At 46.5% G+C, this 18,519-nt stretch overlaps 2 protein-coding genes across 5 annotated transcripts in view; both read left to right on the top strand.

Annotated features, from left to right (window-relative positions):
• The window catches only part of LOC306801202 (endonuclease domain-containing 1 protein-like), a 43,958-nt gene that overhangs the window by 5,734 nt on the left and 19,705 nt on the right, over positions 1 to 18,519 (top strand). The window contains exon 1 of one of the 3 annotated variants that reach the window (XM_079304011.1): positions 10,424 to 10,548. The exons of 1 other annotated variant lie outside the window; for it this stretch is intronic. The gene's annotated coding sequence lies outside the window, so the exon portion shown is untranslated. Of the gene's footprint in view, positions 1 to 10,423; positions 10,549 to 18,176; positions 18,507 to 18,519 lie in introns of those variants that run through there. One more of the 3 variants, XM_079304009.1, reaches the window with a different exon arrangement.
• LOC306801199 (endonuclease domain-containing 1 protein-like) lies at positions 10,652 to 16,086 on the top strand. Of its 2 annotated transcripts, none has more exons than XM_079304005.1 (3): positions 10,652 to 10,739; positions 12,292 to 12,616; positions 14,595 to 16,086. In XM_079304005.1, exons 2-3 carry the CDS (start codon positions 12,326 to 12,328, stop codon positions 15,156 to 15,158), a joined length of 855 nt encoding a protein of 284 aa, XP_079160131.1. In that variant the 5' UTR covers positions 10,652 to 10,739; positions 12,292 to 12,325; the 3' UTR covers positions 15,159 to 16,086. The 2 variants fall into 2 exon arrangements, with proteins under 2 accessions (XP_079160131.1, XP_079160132.1); XM_079304006.1 differs by lacking the exon at positions 10,652 to 10,739 and adding an exon at positions 11,185 to 11,211.

Here is an 18,519-nt window from a genome sequence, read left to right as displayed (position 1 = left end):
GGAGAGAGCTCTCAGGGACAACTCCTCTCCTCCTTAGCTGAGAGTCCCTGACAGTGTGCAGCTGACTTGTCCCTCAGCTCCTTAGCAAGGCCAAGGCACCAGGGCACCTCAGGCTGCCCAGACATCTTGTCTGGACATCTCCATGTCTGCACACACACAAAGCCCAACAATGATCCTGGACAACCTGCTCGAACTCATCCTGCTTGAGCCTGGAGTGTGGACGAGAAGATCTCGACAAGTCCCTCCAAACCCCAACAATTCAGTGATTATGTGATCCTGGGACATGCTTTTGTTTGCTTGCTTTTGAAAGTGCAGCTTGAGAGCAGCACCTGTTGTATCAGGCATGTAGGCTTTGGCATCAGATCACCCTTATGGGAAAGTGATTTGGGGAAATGTATTCAGTGGTTGTAAAAGATCATTGTCTGCCACATCTTTAGTGTGCAAGAGCTTACAATAAAAGTTAATTGCTGCAGTGCTGCATTGCAGGGTCATGTATTTTATAAACTACTGCTTCTCACTGAAATTTCTACAATCACCAGTTATTTCACAGTGCCCAGAGCATCCTTGCAGGACATAGGGGTCCAAGTGTAATCTGAGGATGCCATAATACCCACACAAGTGTCAGCATCAGACACCAATTACTTCTTATTTGCAGACATCTCTGCTGTACATCAGGGGGCTCCTGACTTGCTCACTCACCTCTACACACTGGCTGGAGCTTGACGCCACACTCATCCTCACCATTGCTCACTGTCTCCAATTTCCAGGCACTGGAACTTTGGCTGCTTGACCATCTGTCGTGGTTTGACAATGGCCAAACACCAGGCACCCACAAAAGCTGCCCACTCAACCTTCCCTGCCACAGCTGGACACAGGAGGGGAAAAAATAATAATGAAGTGCTCAGGAACTGAGATTCGGACAGCCTCCGAGTGAAAACAGGCTCAACTTACATGTAGAAAGTGAGTTTATTACTAACCAAAGTAGAAGAGGACAGCAAAAAGTAAAATAGCCCTTAAAAAACCCTCTGCTTCCCCCAAACCTTCTCTCTGTTACACCAACAGAATAGTGAGACAGAGTGTGGCAGATTTGGTCCATTCATCACCCAAGGCGATCACCCAATGCTCAGGGAGAGGAGTCCCTCCCATGATGAATCACGGTGTCCCTCCCACAAAAAACAGTTCTCCTTGAAATTCTCCAGCCTGGCTCAACTCTCATGAGCAGCAGTCCAACCAAAACTGCTGCAACGTGGGTACCTCCAAAGGCACAGAGTCCTCCCAAAAGTGCTGTGGCAGGGGTCATTCTTCCGTAGGGTGCAGTCTTCCAAATATAGGCTGTTCCAACCTGGGAGCAGGGGACTCCTCTCTCTGCTACACCTCCTACTGGATCACAGCCTCCTCCAGGCATCCACCTGCAATTGTGTGTGAGCACCAAGCCATGGGCTCTGGGTAGATCTCTGCATTACCGTGGATCCTTGGCCTGCAGGGGCACAGCTGCTTCATCATGTGTTGTAATCCGATACCAGAGGTATAAGGAAGGTCTTACCTGTCCCTCCTGTCCCTATCCTATTGGCAGACAGCCAGAAATCCCCTCCCTGACCCTTTCCTAGAAAAAGCCAAGACCTGAGATGCTCTCCCTCTTTTGCCCTGCCACCACCATGCAATAAAGAAAGGCAAGGAGCCTCTTCTGAACTTCGTGCTTGTCTCACATGCTAGACCCAGCTCCTTCTTATGGATACAATTGGAAGAAGTTACAGTTTGTAGCAGTTGGTGCCAAACGTTTGGGCTTATATTAAGAACCCACAGGTAGCTGGAATCCCAGTTCCAGGATTTTACGCTCATTCGTTCGATCGACTACTTCTGTGCTTGGTAGCTGTGATACAGCCCCAGGCAGGGAGGAGAGAGCCGGTAGCCTTACTTTAGAGCCAAAGTAAGTCGGCTCGAAGATAAACAGCTTTCACAAACCACACGACAGCCAGGTCTGCAGGACAGGTAAAGTCCTTTGTGGGAGGTTTGAACCCCGGGAAGTGCCCCTAGGAGAGGGGAGGGGGTTTCCCCACGCGGGCTGGTGGCGGTGCGCCGGCAGGGCAGGCTGCGATTTCAGCGGGACGGCCCCTCCGCTGTCTCCGCTGAAACCGCAAAAATAAACCAGTTTGGAATGCAGCTGCTCACGGCTCGGGCATTGTGCAGTGACTGGGAAACACCCCGAAAGCAGTGCAAGGCTGCAGGGTTCTCCCAGGCTCGGCACAGCTGGCGGGACGCGGGACACATGACAAAAAACCCCAGTGTTCATTTTCTCCCAGTTTTTTTTTTTTTTTTTTTTTTTTGCATTTCAGGTCAGGAAAGAGTTGTTTGTTTGTGTGGAGTGTGCGTGGAAGTGAGAGGCAGTGTGCAGCCCAATGGGCATTGGGTTAACTGCACATCAAAAGAGTGTGTTTCCTCAAATTCAAGAAATTTTACATGCTGAAAAAATTACAGTTTCTAAAAAACGATTAAAGCATTTTGTCTCTTGGCTGTTTTCTGAAATTCCAGACTGCGAATTACAAAATATAAATTCAGTTTTATTTTGGGATAATGTGGGAAATTTATTAACATCTAAAGCAGAAAAATTTGACTCTAATGATGCTGTGTTTCTTCCAATATTTTTACAAGTACGCAAATGCTTATTAGAAACTGAGAACAAAAGACAGCCACAGACAAATTCTTTAAACTACCCCCCATCCCCTCCAAACTCCCCTGTCCCTGAAAATAATGAAAACTGAGAAATATCTCAGGAAAATACTAAGCTTCCCCCCCCCCCCCCCATATACCCAAGTTCTCAAAATTTTGAATAGCCTGCTACGAAATTCTCTATATACCCGTCTTTTTCCCACAGTTTACCTCAGGAACACTGTAATAAGAGTTTGACAGGAAACTTTCCTTTGTCTCACAGGGGGGACCGCATGGCTCATAGCAGCAGCCATGCTTCGGCTTCTTCATCTCTTAACCCTTTCTTCTCCTCAATCCCCTTCCCTGCCCCCTTCCCTTCCCCCTCTCATAACCCGTTTCTGCTCCCGTGTATCTCTACACCCACAGGTTTGCCTAGTCACTTCTTCCCGGCTCAGGTTACTGCTTCTAATCCTCCTAATGACAGCAAGTGCCAGACAGACAGTGATAGCCCAGGGACTGCAGGCAATGGGGGAGGAAAAAGTTCAGTTAACAGCAGTGACTCTGTCCCTGCAGAGGGAGAAACTGTACTATCTCCCAGGCTGATAGATAAAGACACACCTAGCCCTAAAGCTCAAAACTTGGAAAACTATGTACCTTCAACCGCTCCTGTAGTTTATGTGGGTAGAAAAAATGGCGAGAGAATTTATCAACCATTGTTTTACCAGGATAAAAAGAAAATTTGCAAAGTACAAAGAGAATTTGGCCGCAGGAGTGAAATTTTTAAAGGCATGATGAGAGCAACTTTTACTTCAAATTAATTAGTTCCCCATGAATTGGAAGACCTTTTCAGGTGTCTGCTAACTCCCTCAGAATATGATTTATGGTTTAATATTTGGAAGCATTCTTTAATGATTCTCTTAACAGAACTTCACCAAAGCCCTGACAATTCCAAAGATTCTGAGGGTAATAATATTACACTGGATCATTCATGTGGTGAAGGGAGTTTCCATTGCCCTGAAAAACAAATTCGAGTGTTATCTAAATTTGTTTTAGATAAAATTTGCAATATAGCTGAAAAAGCTTTTAATCAAATACAAACTCTTGAAATAACTGGTAGTTATATTAATGTTAAACAATATGATTCTGAGAATTTTTTGAGGTTCGTGGATTGTCTGCATGCACAGGTGGAAAGACAGGTACATGATCCAGCAACCCAGACAGAATTGATTAAAGAAATGGCACAGTGAAATGCCAATGAAGCGTGTCGCAGAGTTATTCTAAGTCTTCCTCTGTATCCAGAACCAACTTTAGCACAAATCATAGAAGCATGCACCAGTAAAGCAGAACTGTTCAGTGCACCAGAAAGGAATCCAAGGCCAGCACCATCCAAGCCTGCAGCAGCTGAAGAACCACAAGTGAGGAAGCACCCAATGCCACCTGAACAGCTGCAGCACATCACCTGCTTCCAGTGTAAAAAGCAAGGACATTTTGCTAGGGAATGCCCTCTTAACCAGAAACAAAAAATTCAAAGAAACAAAAAAACTGAGTGGAAAGCGCGAGCTTGCTATTAACATACCACGCAAAGATATAAATACTGCGGGCACTACTTTGGCAAAAGCCTCTCTCTTAAAAAAATAGGGGGAGGACAGGATAGAAGGTGTGGGTATACAAAACAAATTAAATGTCAAATGTTCTATTAACCAGGTCCAGCAGCCTTGTGGCCGTGTTAGGCTGGAGACTACCAATGGTTTTCATTTCAGGTCTACTGATTGGACAATTATTACAGTGGACCTGTCAAGCAGCTTATTAGACGTGACTGTATTTCACATGGAAATGGAGAGTGAGTATTTTGTTGTTGGAGACACAGCACACACACCCTTAGAAATTGAAATAGCTCCTATGATTATGAAAGGAAAAATATCCTGCCTCATAATATTAGCACGCTGTTCTCAGCCACCATTCTACCTGGGAGAAAGGCAGATTTTAGCCCAGGCCATTCCCATTCCAGCAGAGGTCACAGCAGATGGAAAATCACCTGAGGCTTACTGGGTAGAAACGGTGAGTGAGGAAAAATTTTCTTTAGCATGTAACCTTACACATAAATCAGATCATCTCCATCTGGAAGGTGTCCTTGATACAGGTGCAGATGTAACAATTATCCCGGAAAGAATATGGCCTTCACACTGAGAACGGCAACCCGTGGCTAGAAAAATTCAGGGTATAGGAGGAATTAAATTGGCAAAAACCTCAAAAAGCATCGTGCAAATTGAGGGGGCAGATGGAAAATTAGCGTCTGTCCATTTGTTATAGCTTACAAGTGTCCCTTATGGGGCAGAGACTCCATGTCACAGTGGGGTATTAAAATGATTATCCCTAAAACTTCTCGGGATTTTTAGAACTGGCCACTGTGGAGCGCCCTACCCAGAAATTAACATGGCTAAGTGACACCCCAATTTGGATAACACAGTGGTCAATGAAAAAGGAAAAGCTTAAGGCGCTTGAGCAGCTTGTAGAGGAACAATTGGCAAAAAAAACACATTGAAGAGACAACAAGCCCGTGGAATTCTCTGGTCTTTGTAATAAAAAAAAAATAGGGAAAGACAAGTGGAGGTTATTACATGACCTCAGAGAAATAAATAAAGTAATTCAAGACATGGGGTCTCCTCAACCTGGGATGCCATCTCCAACAATGTTTCCCCGAGATTGGCAATTGGCTTTAATAGATATTAAAGATTGTTTTTTCCAAATCCCCCTAGACCCTGAAGATGCCTCAAGATTTGCATTCTCAGTTCCCTCGATGAATCGAGAAGCCCCAATGAAGCGCTACCACTGGAAAGTGCTTCCAAAAGGTATGAAGTGCAGTCCTTCCATCTGCCAGTGGTATGTTGCCTCATTACTGTCCCTGGTGCATGCACAGAGAAGGGAAGTGATAATCTTACAGTATTTAGATGATGTTCTTGTGTGTGCTCCCAATAACTTAATACTCCAACACACACTTGACCTAGTGGTTAAAGTTTTAACCTCTGCTGGATTTCAATTGCAGTAAGACAAAGTTCAAAGGATGCCACCTTGGAAGTATCTGGGCTTGGAAATTATTGTGTGGACTATTGTCCCACAGAAATTGGAAATCAATTGTAATCCCCAAACCCTAGAAGATGTCCACTCCCTGTGTGTGTCTTTGAATTGGGTAAGGCCCTGGCTTGGTCTCACAAATGAGGACTTACAACCCCTTTTTAATTTATTAAAGGGGCAGAGGGAGTTGGTTTCTCCAAGGGAACTGACCCCAGAGGCAAAAACTGCAATTGTAAAGGTACAGAAAGCCTTGGCAGAGAGGCAGGCTCACCGCTATCAGCCTGAGTTGCCTTTCAAATTCATTGTTTTGGGGAAACTTCCACACCTGCATGGTCTAATATTCCAGTGGATTGAGGGGCAGAAAGATTCACTCTTAATCATAGAATGGGTCTTCCTCTCCCACCAAAGATCCAAAACCATCACTCAGCCACAGGAGCTGATGGCTCAGCTGATTCAGAAAGTAAGGATGAGACTGCGTAAGCTGGCTGGTTGTGACTTTGCATGCATTCACCTCCCAGTCAAACTTTCTAAGGAGGGAAGGAACTCTCCTGAAAGGTTGACCGAAGAGATGTTTGAGCACTTGCTCCAGAGCAATGCCAGCCTCCAAATATCTCTAGACAGCTACAGTGGACAAATATCAGTCCACGGCCCAGCTCATAAGTTGTTCAATGAGGAATTCCACCTCATTCCTCGTGAAAAGAGGAGTTGGAGACCACTCGAAGCTCTCACAGTGTTCACAGATGCATCAGGGGCCTCTCACAAGTCGGTGATGACTTGGAGAAACCCACAGACTCAGCATTGGGAAGCTGATGTTGAATTTGTGAAGGGTTCGCCCCAAATAGCCGAGCTGGCTGCAGTACTGAGAGCCTTTGAGAAGTTTTCAGAACCATTTAACTTGGTAACTGACTCAGCTTATGTTGCTGGAGTAGTGTCTAGAGCGGAGCAGGCAGTTCTCAAAGATATTGATAAAGAGCATCTCTTCAGGCTGCTCTCAAAACTAATCTATTTGGTTTCACACAGAGAGCATCCCTTCTATGTGATGCATGTAAGGTTACATACAGAGCTGCCAGGAGAAATCGCAGAGGGGATTCCAGTGGCAGACTCCCTTGCAGCCCCAGCTGAGAAAGCACACCTCCCTGACATCTTCCAACAGGCAAAGCTGAGCCACCAGCAATACCACCAGAATGCTCCAGGTTTGGTCCATCAGTTCCAGCTAACACGGAGTCAGGCTCGAGCTATTGTGACCACCTGTCCCAGCTGCCAGCTCCAGGCCATGCCATCACTGGGCATGGGGGTTAATCCCTGAGGCCTTGGCAGCTGTGAAGTGTGGCAAACAGACATTACACACATTCCCAGTTTTGGTCGCCTCAAATATGTCCATGTGAGTATTGACACATATTCAGGTGCAATATATGCTTCCGCTCATGCAGGAGAAAGGGCTGTTCATGCTAAACAACACCTAGTGCAAGCCTTTTCAGTGCTGGGGATCCCTAGGGAAATCAAAACAGATAATAGCCCAGCATACGTATCCAAGGATTTCCTGGAGTTTATCCAGCAGTGGGGAGTGGAACATAAAACTGGCATTCCCCACTCCTCCACAGGCCAAGCTGTGATTGAACGTGCCCACCAGATGCTCAAACAGGTCCTGGTTAGACAGAGCAGTTCCACTGTGTGGATGTCTCCCCAGCAAAAGCTCTGTAAAGCCCTGTTCACTGTCAATTTCTTAAATTGTTAGTTTGAAAATATGAGTCCTCCTGTGGTACGTCACTTTAACAGCAGTAAACAGCTCAAATTGTCTCAGCATCCACCAGTTTTGATTAGGGACCCAGAAACATGGAAAAACCAAAGGTCCCTATGAGCTTGTTACCTGGGGACTTGGTTCTGCGTGCGTATCCACTCCCTCAGGCCCTCGGTGGATTCCCCAAAAGTGGGTGAAACCCTTAGTTCCAAAAAATCCAACTCCAGCAGAAGGAGATGAGAAGCAAGTTGCCATTGTTTCAAAAAGAAGACGCCGCTGGAAAGAAGAGGAAAAATCTTCATAAACAACGACCTTCCGGCAGACAGAGATTTTTAATGTGTTTTAAAATGTTTTGTTTTTCCTTTTAGAGAAAATCTATCCTTCACTCAACCCTGGGAAGAACCCCTTCCAAGTTGTCTTCTTGTTAACACTGAACAGTTTGGCAGCAGCATGGATCGTCCCTCAGCCACGTCAAAACGTTTGGGTGACCCTGGCACAGACGCTCCAACAGGAAAACATATGTCTGTCCACTGCAGCAGCAAAGGATCCTATGTCCACCTGCCTGGTAGGAGTCCATTGAAGGCTGGAGAATATTCAGCCAGCTTTGAAATACAAAAGCCCAATAATAAAAATCCTAGGCAGCAAGCTGCAATGCGTAAAAACCCCATAGAGGAGTTGCTGTCAAAGCTGCTCAAAGCAGCTCAGGAACCCCAAGAATTGGAGTTATTGGGTTCCTACCCAGCACAATACTGCAATCATTTTAATATTGTCCCAAAACCTACTAACACTAATGAGTTCCATCTCATACGACAATTTCATAAAGAATTTATGGCCAAATATTGGTGTAATATTTTAAACCATATTGCAATGGACACTCCAATGTATTCAAGTCCCAAAGTCTCCCTAAGGGATTGTTTTTGATTTGTGGAGACTGGGCATGGGCAGGGATTCCTTCTCGGCTTCTAGGAGGACTATGTACCTTTGGGCGGTTGTCCCTGTTAGCACCCAACAAAACCATAATTAGTGAATGGACTCACAAGAACAAATTGGCTGGAAAAATACAAAAGAGAAGTGCGGACAATTTGGATCCAAAGTGTAATGCTGATATTTTCCATTGGGCCAAATCAAAAAGAATTGCTGTGTCTGTGTTTCTTCCATGGGTTGCAGCAGCCAAAGGTCTAGGTGAATTAGGCCACCTAGAGTGTTGGGTGGTTAAACAGGCAAACTTAACATCAACTGCCATCAGTTCCCTCCTAGAAGATGAGGAAATTGCCAGGCAGGCCACACTCGAAAATCGTGCTGCTATAGATTTTCTTCTGCTATTGCATGGACATGAATGCCAGGAATTTGAAGGACTCTGCCGTATGAATCTGACCTCAAAAGCTCCTAATGTCCACGCTGCCCTCCGAAACACGGACAGATTGATCGGATAAGTGAAGCAAGAAACAGAAGATTGGTTCACTGAACTGTTCAAAGGCTGGGGGTTCTCAGGGTGGTGGACCTCTGTTATGGGCTGATGTTTGGACTGGCTCCTCTCCTTGCTTCCCCCGTGCAGCTGCCGGTCCCTCCCTCGGATGGTTTTATCTAGGCTGGTGTTTTCCGGCTCTCTCTCTCTTGCTGCGCTTCGGTTGTGGGCTGTGTCTTGCTCTCTGCCGTCTGCTCAGCTGTGACCCCCTCCCCTGGCTGCTTTGGCCATTTTTTTTTTTTTCCCCTTTTCCCCCAGCTGTTTTGTCTGTGCCCCTGTGTTGGCTTGTCTCAGGTTTGCTTTAGCTTGTCTTGGGCTTGCTTTGGCCTGCTCCCGGCTGCCCCTCCCCCTCTCTCCCTTCTCCCTGCTCCAGGGTTTTTGGCACCGACTCCGGAGGACAAGGATCTGGACTTCGGGGGCCGCTGCTGGAGGTCGGCTTGGGAGGCTCTGCCGCTCTCCCCGGCGAGGACCGGCTGGGTTCGTCTTATCTGGGTTTGGGTTGGGGAGTGTTTCTTTTGAATTTTTGTTAATAAAAAAGTTTTTTCCATTTTCACCTGAAGAACAATTCTTTCTGAGCTCAGTGAAGGAAGGAATTGTGAGAAAGAAAAGGGGGGGGGGTGGCCCTTTGGAGCTCTTTTTCCCCAAATTTGTCCTAAACTTGGACAACCTCTCTAGTTAAAACAATTTTGTTATTCTTTGTTATTATTTCCCTTGTAATAATGGCATTCGGAATCCTACGTCACTTAGTTTTCAAAGCTATTAATAGTATCATTCCTTCTACCTCTGAAGTCAATCACATAGAAATGAAAAGCATAGAACAATCTAATTCTCCCACCAATTACAAAAGGAGGGCAAAATCATAACCCAAATAAAAAAAAATTTAATATCTTGCCCTTGCTTAATTAAACAGAAAACGGTGAGATGTTGTAATCCGATACCAGAGGTATAAGGTTTTTACCTTTTCCCTACTGTCCCTATCCTATTGGCAGAGAGCCAAATATCCCCTCCCTGACCCTTTCCTAGAAAAAGCCAAGACCTGAGATCCTCTTTTGCCCTGGGACCACCATGAAATAAAGAAAGGCAAGGAGTCTCTTTTGAACCTTGTGTTTATCTCCATGCCAAGCCTAGCTCCTTCTTATGGATATACAGGAAGAAGTTGCAGTTTATAGCAATGTGAGGCTGCACAAGAGCAGCCTGTGAGTGTCTGAGCGTCCTCAGAGACAGGCCAGGCCAGCTCCTGTCACCAGAGATGTTCTGTTGGCAACAGAAACACATGCTGGAGCAGCAGCAGCTGCAGCTGGTGGGATTGATGAAATGGTCAAGGAAGTCACCAGACCCTGTTAACTGATCCTGACATACCATGCTGCAAGTCAGCAAATTTCACAGAAATTCTGAGGAAACTATTAGAAAAAAACTGTCAGCACATTTCAGGGTGGGTATGAAGAAAGTTTCCTAAATAAAAATAGAAAACCTCTCTTTTCTGTGAAATTCCTAGTTTATAACAAAGGGCAAATTCAGGACTGCGTATATATTTAACTGATCCTGATATACCACGCTGCAAGTCAGTAAATGCCAGAGAAAGTCTGGGGATATTATTACAAACACCTGTCAACACATTTCAGGCTGGGTATGAACAAACTCTCTCAATAAAAATAGGAAACTTTTCTGCAGACTTCCTTGTTTATAAGAAGGGTATAAATTGCATTTTTGTAACTGGATATATATTGTAGTGGCACTCCTGAGGATTCAAACAATCCTTTGTCCAGGGAGAAGACTGAAGGAACACTTCTGCTGCCTCTTCTGAGATTCTGCTTCAAGGTAAGCTCCTGCTCATTCACTCCAACATTCAGAGCATTTCCTGAGCTTTGCAATAAAAATATATCTAGACAAAGCCCAGACTGGAGTTGCTGAGCTCCAAGGAGCAATCAGAGCTTATCCATGCACTGAATTTTACAGCACTTCAGTATCCTCTGTCAATCAGGAGGCCAGGGAGAGAAGGAAGGATTTGAGAAAGAAACTCAAGCCAGCTCACCTGAAAATTGACATCAAACTCTTGAATAAGTAAGAGGGGTGATTTTATTGAGCATCAAAACTCCATCTTTCAAGTGTGCTCTAGAAAAACACATGGCTGAATTCTCAGAAAATTCACCCTAAACCATGTTCAGAAAACCTAACTTCTGTGCCTAGGTGAACATATAAAAACAGCCAGTCTTAGACTGCAGGAGAAGCATTTGAGAGTCCTCTGCTACTTTGGAGCTGTGAGAAGAGTCCTGTGCTGCTCCTTTTTATAGTAGGATTTTTCTATATATCTATTAAGTTAGTTATAAGATTAGTTAGATAAATTTGAATCTCATGGAGTGGGTAAACCTAAACAACTTTTCAGACATTTCTCAGCTTGATTTGGGGCAGATAGGGCTGTGCTCTGCAGAGAACTGTAGGAAGTCACCACCTGTGGTTCATGTTCTCAGTTTCCAGCTCATTGGTCACAAATGAACTTTGTGCTTTAGAGGCTGTGGCAGCTTTCTCTCCCAGGAACCCTTTGAACTACCTGTCCTACCTGCCTTATTCCAAATGCTGATGGTAATAAATCACTGCACTGAGTGTCTGGCCATGCAAATGGGAGCATCCCTGCTCTGCCAAACCTGTGCTGCCTGTGAAAGGACAGAAAGCCCCTTGCTTGGTTGTCAGCATCCCAGGGAGCTTTTCAGCAGTTTTCTCATAAATGAATGATCTGACTGACTGCTGAGAATCATGTCAGCACTGTGAAAAAAACAATGAGACATCTCACTGTTCAAGAAATTCCTGTAATGCTGCCTTTGACAGTACAGGAAAATCCATCATCCAAGCTGAATATGGGCAGCAGCAGGAATCCCCAGCACCCACGGGAAGAGCTGCCCCCCTCAGTGCTTGCATTGCAGCAGCCATTGTGCTGATATGATAGAGGTGTTATCCCCGTGCTTGCTGCTACCATCTGCTTGGGCCCTTCATTTTCCTCTCTCCATGTGTCTGCAAGTTCAGAGTCTGGGGTTGGATAAAGTAGAAATGCAAGGTGAGCAGCAGGACAGCCATTGGCCAATGTCAGCTGAGAGGCAGCAGCCCAAGTGCATCATTTGGGTTGAGGATTGGGTGTGAGTGGAGGAGCTGCGTGTCTGTGTGAAGCTGGACGGGGCCAGAGCCATGCAGCAAGTGCAGCACTGCTGTTTCACCCTTATTGCCCTCATGAATTTTCCCTATCCAGGAGGACAGAAATTACTCCTTTCCTGGTGTCTCATAATCCTTTCCTCTGCCAGCACTGCCCCCCTGCACAAAGAGCCTCCAGGCCATGCCCAGCTCTGTCCAAGCTGAGTGTCCCTCTGCATTTGCCTTGCAGGGGAGCAAGAGCCCTTCACTGAAATCCTCCCACCATGCTGGGGCTGCTGCTGCTGCTGCTGCAGGTGTTGGCGAGCTGCCCCTGGCTGGGACACAGCGAGGTGGTGCCAACCTTTAAAACTGCATGTACTCAGTTTTTCTATGAGAAAACCCCTCCTGGTGATAGCCTGCGTCCAACAAATGCAGCCAGGATCTGCCAGGTCTATGATAACCAGTATCGCTTTGCCACCATGTATGACAAAACGAGGAGAATTCCAGTGTACTCTGCTTACATCTACAAGCCTGGATCTGGAGACAGATTTGACTCATGGTTTGTTGAGCCTCAGGTGAGTGTCTTGCTTACAGTCACCCTCCACTCACTCAGACATGAGCTGCACCATTTAAATTACCACTTCCACTTTCTACCACACCATTACTCACATGAAAATGGACACACTGGGATGGGAATTTACTCCTTTAATTTCAAAAATCTGGACCATGTGGTTCCTCTGATGCATCTGAGACATCAGCAGGAGGATGAGATGAATCATATGCCAAAGGTGACCAGTTTTCTGCCTTGACCTGACAGCAACAACAAATCCAATTAATTTGCATTACATTACAAAGTCAAATCATTCCCCTCCCTGTGCCCTGCTCTGGGTGGGGGACCAAGCGATGGGAAAAGGCACCAGGAGAGGCTGAACTTGAGAGACCAACAGTCCTGCTGGCATCTGCTCCCCAATTTGCCCTGGACTGTTCTGCATCCCTGACAGAGCTCATCTGCTCCCAGGGAAGAGTCAAACAGGCTTTGTGAGGGTATGAGAGAAGTGAGGAGAAACTCAGAAGAGGTGAGTTGGCCCAGGGACAAAGCCTTGGGGGAAAAGGCACTGGAGATGGGAGGGTCAGCTTAACTGTGGAGGGATTTGTAGAGTGATGTTTGAGGCAGAGAAAAGTGAGGAGCATCAGTGTCAGTCCAGTCAGAAGGGTGTGATCTCCATGCATGGGCAGTGACCCCTGAGCACCTTTGGCTCAGGCATGGTCCAAAAGATTCCAGCAGACAGACAGAACTCCAAGCTATGGAGAACTCCCAAATGTCCTTCAGACCTCCAGGAAGACAGGCAAGGTCAATTAAGGAATAGAAGAACAGCAAATTCAGGACCTTTCAATGGGCAGATTTGGGGGAGAATTTTGGGTGAAAATGTGGAAGATCATAATGTCCACTTCCAGAGGAAGGCGAAATATGCTTCCCTACAGATGAACAACTGCCTGTTGAAGTTATGAAAAATAGAATCCTTTGCACCTGTTACTCACATGAACATGATCAATTAATCTGCTCTTGCATCACTGCAGTCTTCACATTAGTGAGACATAAAAACTTTTGTCACTTTCTAGAATCATAGAGTAGTTCGTGGTAGAAGGAACCTGAAAGATCATCTCAATCTCAACCCACTGCATGGGCCAGGCCACTTGCCACCAGGCCAGAATGCTCCAAATCCATCACTGGCCTTCTCTTCCCAAATCCTGGAAAATGCTTGATTTTGTTAACTTTCTCCAGAGGCCTTTTTAGAGTACTGCCAAAGTTGTTAAAGGCTCCTCTCAGAGTCGGATCATTTGTAATTTATTTTGAGTGATGCTGCAGAAAATGCCCCCTGGTCCAGAACAGCTCTCAGACACACTCTTAGCACTACTGTCACAGTTTCAATTTACACTGAGATCTTTTTGCTTCCTGAGCAAAAATGTTCATCCTTGAACAAACTGCAGCCCTTCCAAGGAAACCTCAGCACCAGGACTGATTTCCTGTCTCATCTCCCTGGGTTTGGGGTTAGAAGAGGCAACATCTGGTGTTCCAGGACTGTGGTACGTCTGTAGCAACCACACATAAAATCACAGAATCCCAGAATCACAGTGTGGCATGAGGGGATCCAGGGAGAGCCCTGAGCAGATTTGGGCTGTGGAGACAGAAGGAAAGGGAGGCAGATTTGGCAGGGAAGGTGTCTGACCAAAGTCACCTTTCAATCCTAGGAGTGGGAAATGCTCCTTGTCCCATGCATCCAGCCATGCTCCCAGCACAGGCTTCAGGCTGGATCACAAAGGTCACAAGTCAAAATGAGAGCAGTCCCATTCTGAGCTGCTTTCTCTAAAAAGCTTTTGTGTTCATGCAGGAGGGGCATGTCTATGATTCCTCTCTGACTCATCCATTTTCCTGCACTGAGATGACAAAAATGTGATTTTGACAATCAGAGATGTCTTTCTCCAGGGTAATCTGTTTCATTACATGCATCCTCAGTACTGACACCTTTTCTTGTTTTTTCTTCCCCTGTCAAGCTGATCGACAAAAGTTATTACAAGTATATGGATACAGAGCAATCCATCAAAGATACATACAGAATCACTTCAAAGGAAATTGGCAAGAGTCAGGCTATTGACCAAGATTACATTGATGCCCAGGGCCTGGACCGTGGTCACTTGAGTCCCAGTGGCCACCAAAGTGGCAATGACAAGTTGGCTACCTTCACCCTCACCAACATAGTGCCCCAGTACACGACACTCAACCAGGGTGCCTGGAAAGAGTATGAGGACAAAACAATGCCCCAGAAAACCCAGGGCTGTGATATCACCTATGTCATCACAGGTGCTGTACCTGGGAACAACAAGGTCCCCAGTGGGAGGGTTACTATACCCAGCCACATCTGGTCAGCTGCCTGCTGCATGAAGAATAAAAAACCTCTGCGTGCTTGGGGAGCCATTGCTGAGAACGAGAGAAACAAGAACAAGGTGAACATCTTTAACCTGAAGGAGCTGGAGAAAAAGTTGGCCAAGCACTATGAGAAGCCAGAGGTAACTCTGTTCAAAAATTCCTGTTCCCAGCAACAATCCTCACAACCTTGAAGGAAAAAGCTCAGCTGATTTTCCCACATGTCATAAAATCACAGAATGGGTGGGTTTTGATGAGACCTTAAAGCCTTCAAGATCGTCTCATTTTGACCTGCCTGCCACGGGCAGGGACACCTTCCACTACCCCAGGTTGTTCCAAGCCCTCCCCAGCCTGGCCTGGAACACTTCCAGGGATGGGCACTCAAAACAGCTCAAGGTAACTTTGGCTCACACCACAGCCTGCTCCCAGGAATTGACTTCTTTAGAATATCCCATCTCAGCCTGCCCTCCATCAGTGGGAAACCATTCCCTCTTGTGCTCTCACTCCATCCCCTTGTCCAAAGACCCTCTCCAGCCCTCTCACACATCCTGTAGGTACTGCACTGTCTGCAGTCTTCTCCAGGCTGAACATGCCCAGCTCTCTCAGCCTCTCTCCAGAGCATCGTGCTCCAGCCCTCAGAGCACCTTCATGGCCTGCACTGGACTCCACTGCAACAGCTTTGTATCCTCATTGTGCTCTGGGCCCCAGAGCTGGAGGCAGCACTGCAGCTGGGCTCTCAGCAGAGCAGAGCAGAGCAGAGGGGGACAAATGTCCTGTGCAGCTTCTGTGCTGCTTCCTTCTCTGCTGTCCTTCCAGCTCTGTCCCTCAGGGCACCTCCTGCTCTGCCCAAAGGCACAAAGCTGTGGGCAGAGCCTCCAGCTGCTTTGCTTTGCTGCCCATCTCAGGAGAGAGCTCTCAGGGACAACTCCTCTCCTCCTTAGCTGAGAGTCCCTGACAGTGTGCAGCTGACTTGTCCCTCAGCTCCTTAGCAAGGCCAAGGCACCAGGGCACCTCAGGCTGCCCAGACATCTTGTCTGGACATCTCCATGTCTGCACACACACAAAGCCCAACAATGATCCTGGACAACCTGCTCGAACTCATCCTGCTTGAGCTGGATTGTGGACTAGAAGATCTTGATAATTCCCTCCAAAACTCAACAATTCAGTGATTATGTGATCCTGGGACATGCTTTTGTTTGCTTGCATTTGAAAGTGCAACTTGAGAGCTGCACCTGTTGTATCAGACATGCAGGCTTTGGCATCAGATACATAGAAAGCTTTGAGCAGTGACAGCTAATTCATGTGATGCTCTTCTTGGATTGCTTCATTCTCTGCTCTGCTTCTGATTTTTTTTCGGCAGATTTATAGGAAATTGATTAGGAAAATGTATGTAATGGTTGTAAAAGATCAATGTGAACCACATCATTCAGTGTGAAAGAGCTTATAATAAAAGTTATTTGCTGCATTGCAAGTTCATATCTTACATAAACCACAAGTTGCTTCTCACTGAAATTTCAACAACCACCAGTGATATCAGTGCCCAGAGCACCCTTGCAGGACATTGTGGGTCCGAGTGCAATCTGAGGATGCCATAACACCCACACAAGTGTCAGCATCAGACACCAGTTATTCTCCTGTCAGTGGGCAGGGAAAAAGTGGGCCAGGGTTCCAACAGCTCATACAAGATACCCCCATGGCTCCAGGAGCGAGTCCTGTAACTTTGATGTCCTCAGTCTTGACCCTTCAGGGGTGGGGGCCTGTGCAACAAAGAGTTCAAAGGGTTCTGTGCCTTCAGGCTTATGTGGGATTGCCCCATTTTCCCCTGGGAGGGGTTCACCCTGTGTCATGCAGCACTGTGGAGTTGGGGGACACTCTGGGAGTCTCTGATGCTTTATGGCTCCTTCTAATGATGGGACCACAGTTGGGCCCTGCTTTGTTATGTCAGTTGGGCCCCATCAGAAAGGAGGAATTTGCCCCAGCTCTGCCACATCTGCTTCTTCTTGGCCTTATCTCTCATTCTGCCTAAACCCCACTTTGTGTAAGACACTAATCCTAGGCTAAAAAAAAACAAAACTAACCGCATCACTCAAACAGTTTGACTAAAAAAAGCTTTAGTCTAACAGAATTTTCCGCATAGTTCTTGTTGTAACAACCAACTCACTATTCTCTTATTCCTGGGCTTTTAGAAATTGAAGGAAATGAGTCCAGTTTAGTTTGAATGAATGACTGATCATTGAAACACAGAACATTCTGGGTTGGAAAGAGCTTTAAGGACCAGTTAATTACATGTTCTCTCATGGACAGGGACATCTCCCACGGTCCTAGGTTGCTTCAAACCCCAGCCAAAGTGACCATGGACACTTCCAGGGATGGGGCAGTTTCAGTTTCTGTGGGCAGCTAGTGCTGGGGCTTCACCCCCCCCACAGTACCAAATATCATCCTAATATCCAATCTCTACCTAAATTCAGTCCAGTTCAAGCCATTCCACCTTGTCCTAATGTCTTGGATTTTCCCCAGCCAGCACACACACCCCCCACAGCTGCTCCCTCACTCCCCAGACACCGGGATCAGGGAGAGAACTGCAAGGGTAAAAGATGGAAAACTCGTGGGTGGAGATAAAGACAGTGTGACAGGGAAAGCAACAGCTGTGCACACAAGCAAAGCACATTCAAGGAATTCTTTGCCCATTTCCCATGGATAGAAAGGTGTTCAGTCACCTCCAGGAGAGCAGGGCCCCATCCCATCTGACTGTTACCTGGGAGGACAAAACCCACCACTGCAAATGTCGCCTCCTTCTTCCTTCTTCCCCTCACTTGATATACTCAGCATGATGTCACCTGGTCTGGATGATCCCTCAGGTCAGTTCGGGTCACCTGTTCTGGCTCTGTCTCCTCCCATCCTCTCAAGTCCCCCCAACCTCCTGGTCAGCCTGGCAGAACAAAGAGCAGAAAAGGCCTTGGTTCTATAAAAGATCTGCTCAGCAATAACCAAAAATATCTCTGTGTTATCAACTCTGTGTGCAGCAGAACTCCAAAAACACAACCCCATGCCTGCCACTATGAAGAAAATTAACTCTGAATCCAGCACATCTCCCAACTGCACTCCCTTGTCCACAGTCTGTCTCCAGCTCTCCTGTAGACTCCTAAAGTCCTGGCAGGAGCTCTGAGCTATCTATCCCCAGAGCCTTCTCCTTCCCAGGCTGCTGGCATGAGGCTGTTACAAAGCCATGGCCATCAGGCAAGAGAATATTTGTTGCCTGGCCATAGGAATGATGTCATGTGAGGCTGCACAAGAGCAGCCTGTGAGTGTCTGAGTGTCCTCAGAGACAGGCCAGGCCAGCTCCTGTCACCAGAGATGTTCTGTTGGCAACAGAAACACATGGAGGTGCTGGAGCAGCAGCAGCTGCAGCTGGTGGGATTGATGAAATGGTCAAGGAAGTCACCAGACCCTGTTAACTGATCCTGACATACCATGCTGCAAGTCAGCCAATTTCATAGAAATTCTGAGGAAACTATTACAAACAACTGTCAACCTATTTCATGGTGGGCATTAACC

Source organism: Erithacus rubecula (assembly GCF_903797595.1).
Source record: "Erithacus rubecula genome assembly, chromosome: 4".
Lineage (NCBI taxonomy): Eukaryota > Metazoa > Chordata > Aves > Passeriformes > Muscicapidae > Erithacus > Erithacus rubecula.
The sequence above is the reverse complement of the archived record's forward strand: the minus strand, read 5'-3'. Positions and strand labels throughout refer to the sequence as shown.

Bases quoted from the DNA above. Each gene is read 5' to 3' on its own strand.
- LOC306801199 (XM_079304005.1), top strand. From the start codon at position 12,326: ATGCTGGGGCTGCTGCTGCTGCTGCTGCAGGTGTTGGCGAGCTGCCCC. The intron at 12,617-14,594 runs GTGAGTGTCTTG...TCCCCTGTCAAG, and splicing joins CATGGTTTGTTGAGCCTCAG to CTGATCGACAAAAGTTATTA.